A 12,693-nucleotide genomic window follows, 5' to 3' on the forward strand; every position below is an offset into this window, starting at 1 on the left:
TGCAGTAAGAACAGTACCGCTGGGAAAGCTTATATTTTCAAGTGGTATGAACTCTATTGGTTTACTATCCTATAGATGTATATATTTGTGTACATGCATATATATACACCTGAATCTTCTAATTTTTTGATTTTTTTTTTTTTGTTTCCAAGAGAGAGTTAAGAAAACATTAGATTTGCCCAAAAGGCAAAAGTCAGTCAGTATTTAGAAAAAAGTTTCCAAGAAAAAGACAGTGTTGCCAATCTGGCCTCTGAAATGGGCGTGGACTGTAACTCACTGAGATATTAAATAGCTGACAGTTTCCTTGATAAAAAGTTCAGGTTATATTATAAGCAAAGCAGTATATTCACTAATTGCTGCCACTTGTCTTAATCACAGTTACATCAGATGATTTATGGATGACTGAAGCACTCAGGCAATTTAAAAGAAAAAAGTTTTAAAGAACAGACCATAATTTTCAGTGAAAGGTACTATTTAAATTCAGTCAGAAAAACACTTTCATTGACAATGTGTAGCCCACGTCATTCCTCCTCTCCCACTGCAAAACAGTTCTTTTAATTCATAACTTACTGTTTATAATCTTTCCTTATGGCTGTGATGCTTCGCCTCTGAACTGGATAGCTGACATCCACTCTCAAGTTTGTCATTTCCAGTAAGGTTTCTCATCTGCATGATTCATGTCAGAACCAGGTTAAACTCTACCTCTGCTGTCCTTTTCCTCCTCTACACGTCCTGTGCATGTGTTCAGTAATAGCTGCCCCAGTAGCTGCAGGGGAAATAACACTCCAAAGCTCAAGATTTCCAAAATGATACTTTAGGTTTTAGTATTATCAGCACCATAGGACCCACAGCTGGTGGGACAATCCATCTAGATCATACAGTCTTAGATGAATTTCCTGTGAACTGAAGGAGAGGCCGTTTCCCCACTGAGATCACTCCCTGTCGTGCAGGGAGCAGCTGGCCCTGCCCAGTGGAAGGAGACCTGCTGAGGAATTGGGTGCTGCCCTTTGGAAATGCCAAGGAAAGCCAGAGCAAAGGAACACAGGGGAATGAACTACAGTGAGGATCAGTAGCCTGGCACTGTGGCCTTCTAGACAAGAGTTATAATTTATCTGTAGTGATGTCCCTGGCACAAGGTGAACTTTTCACTCATGTAAAAGCTCTCAGCATGAGCTTTTTTCCAGTGTATCTTCGGTTCTCCCTATTGTTTTGTTCACTTGGCAGCATACTTACTCTTCCTCGTGTTCACAGAGGTGTTTCTTCAGTTCCAGGGGGCATGTATTAATGTTTAAAAACCCTTTCAGAAATAATACTGGTTAAAAAATTGATTAAACTTTGCTAATGTTGGAAAGAGTTTAGTTCAGGGGGCTTTCTTTCTCCAGTGGTTTCTTCTTTCCCCTATTTATTTTTCATTTTGATGAAATTGTAGTGACTTGCTATAAATAAGGGATTTTTTCAATTATAGTTCTAACTTTGAATCATGTTTCAGACTACTTCAGCTGCACTAGCACTCTGGTTTCTAGATGTGGTAAAGTGAACATGGAAGGCATGACAAAAGTGACTTCTGGAAATATTACTGCTCTGCACTATATAAAAATGAGGAGGAATATGCCCATTATTTCAGGTCAAAGATACAGATCTGCTTACAGATGATAACCCAAATTCTGTCATGAAACATGAGGAGCTGAGCACCTCAGAGCCCCCACAAAGCAGAGCTGGTTTTGGTCTGCAAACAGCCATGGAAAGGTCACCAAAGACAGAATTTTGGGTACATTGGTTCTGTCCTTATACACCCTTAGAATGTAACCCTTTTACATACACACAGTGGGAAGAGCAGCAGCTGTTGCTGGATTTGAGGGTATCCACAAAAGGTTTAGCCTCAAAAGTAAAGCAGAACAGCTTCCAAGCAGGCAATTTTTCCCAAATGAGAAAGCACCATTAAAAAATTGAAAAAGTACAGCAAAAAACCTGTGTGTGCGTATTTGGAGCTTATTTGAAGAATTGGCTTATAATTTGATTGATTAAAAACTCTGCTACATCTGAAATTAAGCTTTCTATATTGTGTAATTAATGGATGCCTGAACTGAATGTTGAGCCCTCCAAAAAAGTAATTCCATGGATAAAACCAGGACAGTGGAATTCCACCAGGTCCAGAGAATAGCTCTATATGCAGTTACAGACCTCTTGGATAGATTGTTAATTCTTAGTAAGATAATAGAAATAATACATATTCTGTAACTTTTTTAAAATCAACAGATTTTAGAAGCCAGTTTTTGTTAGAAAAAAATCTGCAAATACTTGCAACTGCAAATTGAATGTATTTATACATGTATTCTTTGTATAGAGAATATAAGGTACAGAATGTTTTGGAGTAACTGCTTTAATGCTATATTATTATTTCTTCAGCTTTTTTACCAGGTTCAAGGAGATATGTGTTTGAAGATAATTGAAAATGGGAAACACAAAGACATTGTCATCCGAGAAGGGGAGGTAAAACAGGATTGTTGTTCTGTTGTAGTTGTACATAAGTATGTTAAATGAACATTTTATGTGTTATTTAGAATCAATTTATCCCTGTTGTGCAAGAGAAAGCATCAGAATTTATTAGAAAAAACAAACAAACAAAAGCTTGAATGTTGTATAGAAAACTTTAGGTAAATAATAGGAAATTACAATAAACTGTGTTCAACATTTGACTGTTTCAATAACAGATAAAAATTCCTCTGAACAACTGGGGCATCTATTCAGATAGTCATAGAACATACTGAGAGAAGTTCTTATTCCCCTGCATTGCATGGGATCTGCCATGTGCATTCAGCTGGATCAGTCCTTTATTTACACCTTACCAGGTACACACACACACCCACCCACCCCATTAAGCAAACTGCCTAAACTGAGGAATTGAAATGATTCATACATTTTCAGCCTTCTTTAGTCCTCACAGCTCGCCTTTCCAACCATCACAGTAGGACAGCTTTAAAAGAGCAGTTTACAAATCAAATGTATCCAGTTTTTCCTTGTAGTATTACACTTGCTAAAGCATGGATTGCAGTGCTTTTACCGAGAGCATGAATAGACAGTGGCTGTTACTGCCACTTAGATGTACTACAACTGCCACTCATGGTTCTTGACACAAGCTTGGACTGCACTCAAGTCTTGGAAAGGATTATTAGGTCTAGTGGAGACAGCCTTTAAAATGGAAGGTGTGTTAAACCCAAGAGCTTAATTCCATTGAAAGCATTACAACTTTTTTCAGTGACAAAACAGAACCACGTTTTCCAACTACAAGGTTCTGATATTACACTTCAGGTGCACAACCAGTTGAGATCTCAGCATGTCAGAGAAGTGCTAATGAAAAGGAGCGCACAATACTTGGTGGAAGGACTGACACTAGTGCTGCTGAGACACCCTCATTAGCTCTGTTTTGTAGCCAGAGAAACTCTAATGACTGCCCAGCCTTAGCAAAAACCTCTGTACTGCTGCAGAACACAGGCTTACCAGCTAGCTGCTAGGAAAGGGTTTATTCTCAAGCTTCAGAAATAGACTTCTCTTAACCACATGTTGCCTATTCACTTTGTCACTTGCATGACTAAATAGCCCCTCATATTTGTTATTTTTGGAGAGAGTAGCACTCCTCATCATGCAATCAAAGGTGCTCACTGTGTTGGGAGGATACATGTGGCTGATTAGTTTAGACATTTTGTTGAGCAGACAAAAAATCTGCTTTTTTATTTCCATTTCAATTACTCAGAAATTGCACTAAGTTTATAGATTCAGATGAGCAATTGATTAGATTTTCATTTCAATTTTGTCTAGCAATGATGATCAAACCAGGAGTAGAGAACTTGGCTGCCATCAAGGCAGTGCTGATTGCAGTCACTGTGTCATCATTCACAGAGAGAGCAAGAAACAGTGTTGGCAGGGCTGTGGGTACCACAGGGTGCAGCTGCAAAGGAGCAACACGGGATCAGCAAAAAGGGGAGAAGCAGGGAAAGGAACAGAAGACTTTGCAGGTTGAGGGGCAGAAAAAGGACAATGCAAAAAACAAAGACTTCCTGACACTGATGCTTTCTGATTTCTCTTAACAGATGTTCCTGCTACCTGCCAGGATACCTCATTCTCCTCAGAGATACAAAAACACTGTGGGTCTTGTGATTGAGAGGGAAAGATTAAAAACAGAAATGGATGGGCTAAGGTGAAGTATAAACTATTGACTAATCTGTTAGAATTCATAATATAAAATAATTTCTCATATCAATACAATGATGTGTTTTAATTTCCTGATAATTTATCTGATTCACCCTAGCAATTTTGTACTAATTCTGTTCACACATCTATTTATCTATACATGCATAAACAGAGATCTCATTTAGCATTTGCTTTAGTTAAACAAGGACCATATTGAAATTTCTGAAATACATGCTGTGGTTATAGAAATCTACTTATGTACTACATACTGCTATTGCTTTAAGTTTTAAAAAATATCTCAGAGCTCTCTTACAACCCAAATGAAAAAGATTTTTTATCCGTTCAGGCAAGCAGAATATTAATTCCTTTGCAAGCACTGAAAGTAAAAAGATGAAGAGCAGCTTTCTTGTCAAGTGTGTGGGAAGCTAAAAACAAAAGTCAATTTTCTCACCACCAGTCCCTCTACATTATACACACCTCTGCCTAGGTTTTATTGCCTTTTGAGAAGAACATCTTCATGTAAGTGAGTGGTTTGATTTGTATTCTAGAAGGATCAAGACTAAGCTTTGTCTTGTGTCCATACAGAACTCACAAGTCTAAAAGGGAAAGTCACAACAGTATAGCATTAGAAAAATCTAGAAAAGCTGTCTTGGTATTTACCAGAGATCACCAACCAAGCAGAATTTATAACTGTCCATATAATCCATACAGATTTAAAACTGCAGTGATATCTCTAAAGTGCTGTTCCTGTCCTTTTACCTACAATTTTGATTGTTGCATGAGTAATGTCACAGCAGGAAGACTGCAAGTATGCAGAGCTAGAAAGATACACTTTTTCATTCAAAAAAAAAAAAAAAAGGCTATGGAAAGAAACTAAGAAAGGGACCATTCCAGAAAAACCCACAATTAAACCCACAAATTAAATTCCAAGCTAAAAACAAGTCCAGTTCATTTAAAGTATTGCTTACCTATGCACTTTTCTCTTTTTTCCTTTCATTGCAGATCTGTAAATTGTCTGGACTTACAGTATTTAAAGGATACTTTGGGGTAGAAAAAAAATGACTAGTGATTTAGATAAAAAAGATTATTATTAAAATAAAAAGAACAAAATAGTAAAAAAAGAACTTAAGTACTAAAGTAAAGTAAACTTCTCTTAAAGTAAAACAACCTACCATGTGATGTCTGTGATTGGTATGAGAAATGCTGAATGCCTTTTTAGGGATCCAGGCTGATCTAAAGATTTGCACTCCAGTATAGGCATGCTCGTGTGGAGAAGCTAAACTAAAAGCTGCCTTATGGCTTGCAGGTGGAAATTAACACATCCTCAATTCAAAGTATCTAATCAGATGCCTGAAAATAAATCAGGCGTTTTAGTGCCCTTGTCTTCACACTGATGTGGTGAATAAAGACACCTGAAGTTTTGGAAGTGAGCAATCTTGTCATGCTTTTGAACCCTACATTCCCTCTGTGTGCTCCTGGGAGAGATGGGGAATTTACAGCCTGAACCCCTAATGTTCTCTTACTTTTTTCAATACCAGCCACCTGCAGCAAAGACTGCACAAGAGGAAATCATAATGCACTTTGAAGTATGCTGACTCAAAGTCTAATAGAACTGTGTTACTGTTCCATTATTTATCATGTCTACAAACCATAGTCATAAATCAGAGCCCCCAGCATGCTGATTACTGCACAAGTGAAGAGTAAGTAGCCTGCCCCAGTGTTCCAGCCTAAGTAATGATTACGTGTCTTGTGCTATGAGAAAAATGATCTAGCTAATCTTAATTCCATGGCAAATAAGTACAAAACATAAGTTTGATGTTATTCATATTGCCAGATATTTTATTTGTACCAAACAAGATGTATTTAGCATCTCCCTTCTCTGTAGATTGTCTGTGTTCAGAATTTGTGCTGGCAGCACAGCTTTTTCTGAATTGGAGGTATAGATACTTTTATTCTCTTCAGTGTATCCTCTTTTTGCAAACATGAGGAGCCAGGGAGCTCTTAGAAAATTTCTGGACAGTATATGTATTGATACCTAAGACAGATATGAACATACAGATATGCACAGGATAATTACATAAGTTTTGTTTTCCTCTTCAGACACACATTGCAATAACTTTAATCTAAAAGAAACACGGAACCTTTTTAGTATGAGTGACAGGAATGGATCATCATTCCTTGTCTTGTCTTTTAAAGATCTGAGTGTAAATTCTGTATTTGCTGTTCATACCTTTGTTCCATACAGCAACCTTGACTTGACCTCACCAAAATTTATTTATTTGTTAAGACAAGAAAATAATGCAAACACTAAATTCCTCTTCAGAGGGGTGACTCAAGCACTTCCCAAATCTGTGTAGCTGAAAACCATCTATTTTTCACTAACAAGTCCATAAGCCACCTTGTTTTCTCATCAGCCCATGCATGGGCATTAAGTAAGCTGACTATCAAATATGAGTATTTATGTCATAGCTGCATGGAAGCAGTTGGAAATGGTATTTAGGTCCAGGTTTTTTTGCAGTAACTACATCCAAGGTGAAAGTTATTGGTCCCAAGAGATTATGGCTGCAATCATTTCCAGGATGAAATCAGGAAAGGTTGCTGAAGGAATTTGGTGAGTTGTGATTGATGAACAGAACTACAAGGCACCTCACCACCAAGTCACCTAACCAGGGAAACAGAAACCTTTCCCAAATAACCATTCCTCAGAATGAAGCACACCAGGCTTGACAATAAGTTGTTCTTACACATCAAGTGGCTATTTTCTTTAAAACACTGAAACTACCTGATCAGTTATTTAGTAAAAGGATTGACTAATGTGTTTACTTTATCAGATACTATGTTGGACAATCAACTGATGTCCTCTTTGAAAAATGGTTTCACTGTGAAGATCTCGGCACTCAACTTATACCAATAATTCAAGAGTAAGCTTTTTCCTTTGTAAATTTTTTAAATAATTGAAATTATATTGTAGATCTTTGTCAGTCTGTGGCTAATGTCATTAATTTGCTGTTTATGCTGCATTTTACATAGACTTGTTAATATTTAATTGCTACTCTATAAATTTTTAATCATGTCTTGTGTGCCCCAAATTCATCAAATCAAATTTTTAAAAAAGAAAAATCGGGTATTTCACACATCCATCTGGAGCACACTTTTTTGAACCAGTAAACTTAGTAGCACACTGCTTCTAAGTGCAAAAAGAATTGAGTGAAAAATTGTCGCTGACTAATGCTAGGTTATCAAGGTGAATCACTGAACTGCTTTAAGGCTTCTTTCACTCTTGCTTTTATCTAAATACTTTAAATTGATATTATTTAAACATGATCAGGACTGTGGCAAATTTGGTAGGGAGCTACTTTCTAAGAAACATGTGAATGCCATTAACTAATCAGTTTGTTAAATGGTTACTAAAGGTGAACAAGGAAAGTGTTTAGTAACATTAATCTTGTAGGACTTTCAGACAAATCCTCTATCGCTAAAATAGATAAAGTCTTGCATAGATGTGATAGTAGCTAAGGATTATCAGCACAAAACTTACTGGCAAGTGTTATTGCCTAGTCTTTGTTAACCAACAGAACATAACTTTTTCACTTCTGTTTAAATGTTCATTATTCCAGGTTTTTCAACTCAAGGCAATATAAAACTGGAAAACCAAACCCAGGTAATACAAATTAATTTCAGATTTAGAACAGTTTCTGATTGAAGAGCAATAATTCTCACCATATAAAATAAGTATCTGTTTTTCTTTCTGGTTGTGTAAATTTAAGTTATTTTTGGGAAGCAATTCCTTTCATTACCCTGACCACACGGAAATTCTATATAAATGATTACCAACAGCATCTTGCTTGGTCATGTGATGCCATCATAACCACTTATCAGGTAATTATATTAATGTGAAATGCTAGTATCTCTATCCTTACATGCCTTTCAAGTCTTATACTAACAAAAATTCACTTCTGACAGCCCATAAAGTGATTTTTACAAGTAGAATTAATACACTTCATACCTATTTGTACTCCTTTACCTACAACTGTGATCTACTTTTGGGAAACCTAGATGATTTTAGTTCCCATAGGGTCTGATCTGTTTAGCATTTTATTTCCATGCTGTCTTGCCACATTTTTTATTTTGTCTCTGTTGTGGATAGTGATTGCAAATTCCACACTGGAACAGATACTTCAGTTGTAACTCCACTTAAATCTGTTGGAAAGAGACATAGGACAGAGAAAGTGACTTCTAGAAAGCAAAGTTATTGGTTTTGGCTTTAAGAGTCAGATCTCTCAAACGTGATGGTGCCTTTCTGCATGGCAACAAAAGCCTCAATTGCAAGAATATTGCAACAGCACCTTCAGTAGGAAATTTGTTTTGCTGAAATCTTGCAATCCTGTTGGCCCACAGCTTTAAATGAGCACCCAGCACGTGCATGATCCATTGCCATTGATAACATAAACCATGTCCAAAATATCACTCTTACATCTTAATTATGTACAAAAGACCACACTATACAACCATTTGTGCACCTGCAGGAGCAGGCTCTATAGTCTATTTGGAAGTTCTTTAGTTAGGTGCAGCCTGGTCAGTTCTCCTACAAGAACTACCTGGAAAGTCTCCATGACATTTCCAGATTCTTAATTGAAAGATGGAAAATCATCATAGGAGCAGCAGAAGCTGCTGCTGTGTAATCTCCAGGAGAGCCTGAGATTCCTTCCTGGAGAGTTCCTGCACCAGTTGGCCAAATGCTACCAGCTCAGTCATTCCCACTGCTCAGCTAGGTTTGTTCTTTCAAATCTCTGTCTCATCTTTGCTGGCAACTGATGGACATCCTGCACCAACCAAGAAATGTATGTATGGCTCAGGTGCACTGCACCCAGCTATGGTAGCATATGGTAGCATCTTGACTTTGTGACCAACTTGAATGTCATCTTCCAGTTACACTCAAAACTTGAATTCCGCAGCTCTTGTCACAAGAGAAATTTTAGTTTCTGCTCTCTAAAAGGTTTTTGGAACCAGCTGTCCTTAATCTCCACATCAATTCCTAAACATCTTAAGATGATTGTTATGAATTACTCTAAGAGAAACAAAAGTTTCAGTGAAATATTATTTCCACATCTGTTTCATTGATAGTCACCATTAAAAAGTCAGTCTGCCATCTCAATCAACAACAGAACAAAGCTCTTACTGAAACCTAAAATTGGGTTAAGCTGTTTTTTGTCTTAATATCAACGTTCTTAAAAATAGTTAACTAAAGCACTATTGCCAACATGAAGTTTAAAGAGTCTTCTGTATGGGATAGCAACCTTAAAGCCCTTGCAGTCAGAAAGTGGCAAAGCAGTCAGGAACCCTGAATGAAAACTTTGCTGAACCAGCTTTAGGCATTGGTTCTTTCACTGACTGGGGAATGTCATTCTCAGGGAAAGGCTCCATGTTTCTTATCAATAAAATAGGATTGTCTCCAAGATCTTACTTTTATTTCTATGCACTGTCCAAATCTGTTTTAGTCTGAGCACGTCTCCAGTGTTTGGGTGTGGGTGGTTTGGTTTGTTTGGGGTTTCTTTGCATGGAATGTGTGAGAGCTATAGTGCAGGTACTGCCTCACTGTGTCTTCATACAGTGTTTAGCAGAGGAAATATAATTTCAATTGAAGCCTCTAGATGCTGCTGTAATAAAAAAAATACCATATCATGCATAATATCCTTGTTCAATACAGGGATTTGCAGTAAGCATCCCTCACCAGGCTAAGAGTTTAAATGTCAGTAACAAATTAATAATATCAGAAACAAATAACATTAAAGATTTATATTTTTGATATTTTTGCAGAAGATTAGGGCTAAAGAACAAACCTGACAATCAATCAGAAGCTACAATATATCCTGACACCTTTTTTTAAACAAGTAATTCTGAGAAACTGTTATTGAAAAATTTAGTACAGAAGCTCTTTCCTTGTAATTTACCTGGCAGGTTTGCAGCCTAGGGAACAGCTCCCTTTTTTCCAATTTCCGGTTTGACGATAACTAACTCAACATCTCAGTGATATCTTATGCATGAGGAAACCACCCCACATTTTTAGTTACAGAAGTTTTAGTTCATAGCTCCTGTAACTCTCAGTGAGACTGACAGTGTTAAAAAAAATAAATATCCACAAACAGTTTGACTGAGATAGAATTAAGCTGGTAATATGTTCACTCTGAAGGCATATCCAGTTGATATAAAAATAATGCTTTGGATTTATTCAGCTCTCATTTTTTTAATTTTCTTTTTTTTCCATAAGGAGAGTTCAGCAACCAGCATGACATTTGTAACACATAACAAGCTACCACCAGTTGTCACGATGTTTCACTCAATACGTATCTCAACATCATTTGAGCTGGCTTATGAAGAGGATGGAGTTTCAGCCCTTTTTTTCAGTTTCTCTTCTGAAAATCCAGATTCACCTCAATTTAAAAGTGCCAGCTGAAGCACTCTCAGGTTCCTCTCCACATAAGCCTGAACTAGTGCCTCACTTTCTTAGAGAGAAATGGAACAAAATTGAGGAAAAACATCTTAAAAGAAATCCTGGATTGCAGCTCACTTATAAAGGAAAGCTGTAAATGGAATCAATCAAGCTCTCCAATGGGTTTTAAAAAAATGGAAAAAAAAGCCCCCTCCCCCCCAAAAAAAACCCCAACCCTAAATCCAGACCTTTTCTTGATTTATTCATGGTTTCTGGCTTAGCCAAAAGCAGGGAAAGTCCCTCTGAAAGCAGGGCAATCAGAGTATATGAAGACACAGAAGAAAAGGGACTTAAATCAGGAAAAATATAATCAGAAATATATATTGCATGCAATCCCTACTTGAGGCATCCTCTCTGGAACTGTTTTGTATTTTATTACGAGACTCTTTTGTTTCCATGTGCAGAAATTAATTTTTTATCAAAAAGGGTGAATATTTTTAGGATATAGGCTGTACAGGGAACTCTCAAGATGGGCTGGTTTGGGTTACTTGTCATATTTTTTGACATGAAGAATCATAGTTATCAAAACAAGCCTTGCTACTTTCAGTTCAATCAGCCTGAAAGCAAGATTATCCCAATGTAACGATTTCACCCCACTTTTCTAGTCAAGAGAAGACTCTAGTTCAGACAGGGACCCTCAGTTCTAATAAAGAGTGATGGCTAAATATTCTTTGCAGCAGTAACCAGAAGCTCCAAACCTTTACCTGCCATGCCTGAAATAATCCAAACTTCTTTTAGGAGTAATTTGATGGGAAAAAAACTGCAATAAAATTTTTTTCTACAGATAGGTGTGTTTGAAAAGGAACCTCATGAACATTAATGGTATAGGTAGAATGTCAGGAATTTGTTTATCCAAACTACTCTACTTCTAATTATCAATGAAATTTTATTTCCCAAACAAGCTTTATTGTGATTGAACATTCAGACATGTAATGTAAAAACCAGTCCTGTAGTGACTTCATGAGAAAAAGTTTCATTGATTTTTGGTCTATCTTGGATGATTTTCAGTCTAGATTAAGAATCTTGTTAGTACAGTTAGAATACAGTGCGGTTTTATGTTTGTGATTCAGAGCAAACAAGACCTAAGCAACTGAATGAGCATGAAAAAATAGGTATTTTCTTCAGTCAGTGGAGCAGGGGTTGCCAATGAGCCTAGGGCATGCTCTGTAAATGTTCTGTGGTCTCAGCAGTGCTAAAGAAGTTATAAGGGTAAGTTCAGCACTATAAAAATCAGCTTCTATGTGGTCGTCCTCTGTAGCTAATCCAGTGAACCTCCAGAGACAATATTTGCTGCTCAGTCTTGTTCCACTGATATATAAAAACAAGCAGATATTTTTTCTTCTATTTTTCTTCTTCCTTTTCAGTTAATTGGCTAGTTGGCAATGTTAATTCAATTAAAACTACTTCAGAAAACTAAAAACCTGCAGAAATAAATTCTGTCTACAGTTGCACTAGAGGAAATACAAGGCCATGTTTTGAACTTCAAATAACTGTATAAACTTTTGTGCCTTTCTGTTTTCAGTACATTGAAATAATTCTAAAGATACTGTCTCTGTGGTATTTTTTTCCCAAATAAGAATGCTAATTTTGAACATAAAATTTATTTGCTATGTATCTGTTTACAAAATTGACTATTTGATTCTCTTTACTCTCATCTTGAAAGACTTCCAACACACCTAAATGGGTCACTCGTTCTCTTCTATAACATGGTACTCCTTTCTGCTCTGAGTACTTGTATTTAGAAAACAACAGTATATGAGCATTTAGATATTAAGGAATATCCTATTAAGGACTAACCAATACAGAGACTAAATAATTTTAAACTGTCTAGACCCATCAAAATTGTACAGTTCCCCACAACACCATCTCTGTAACTTTTATCAACAACTTGAATCCTCCCCTTTTCTCTATCATCCTCATTGCTCTCTTCTGGCAAAGATGACCATATAAACACACTATTCATTTTTTGCCTGTCATATGCAATCCTTTAAGTAATATCCAAGTCATGTTGATAT

The 12,693-nt window shown here is 36.7% G+C and overlaps 1 protein-coding gene and 1 long non-coding RNA gene across 3 annotated transcripts in view; one reads left to right on the forward strand and one right to left on the reverse strand.

Moving 5' to 3' along the window:
* Positions 1–12,693, forward strand: part of HAAO (3-hydroxyanthranilate 3,4-dioxygenase) — a 35,202-nt gene that overhangs the window by 10,367 nt on the left and 12,142 nt on the right. Inside the window, exons 3-6 of the mRNA XM_064707020.1 lie at positions 2,407–2,490; positions 4,089–4,195; positions 7,020–7,109; positions 7,806–7,849. Of these exons, the coding sequence (XP_064563090.1) occupies positions 2,407–2,490; positions 4,089–4,195; positions 7,020–7,109; positions 7,806–7,849 (325 nt within the window). The remainder of the gene's footprint in view (positions 1–2,406; positions 2,491–4,088; positions 4,196–7,019; positions 7,110–7,805; positions 7,850–12,693) is intronic.
* The window catches only part of LOC135444976 (uncharacterized), a 41,676-nt gene that overhangs the window by 7,485 nt on the left and 21,498 nt on the right, over positions 1–12,693 (reverse strand). Inside the window, exon 2 of one of the 2 annotated variants that reach the window (XR_010439397.1) lies at positions 571–766. The exons of the other annotated variant lie outside the window; for it this stretch is intronic. This is a non-coding gene — a long non-coding RNA (uncharacterized LOC135444976). The remainder of the gene's footprint in view (positions 1–570; positions 767–12,693) is intronic. 2 annotated transcript variants of the gene reach the window in all.

The sequence above is a fragment of the Zonotrichia leucophrys genome, chromosome 3 (assembly GCF_028769735.1).
Source record: "Zonotrichia leucophrys gambelii isolate GWCS_2022_RI chromosome 3, RI_Zleu_2.0, whole genome shotgun sequence".
NCBI lineage: Eukaryota > Metazoa > Chordata > Aves > Passeriformes > Passerellidae > Zonotrichia > Zonotrichia leucophrys.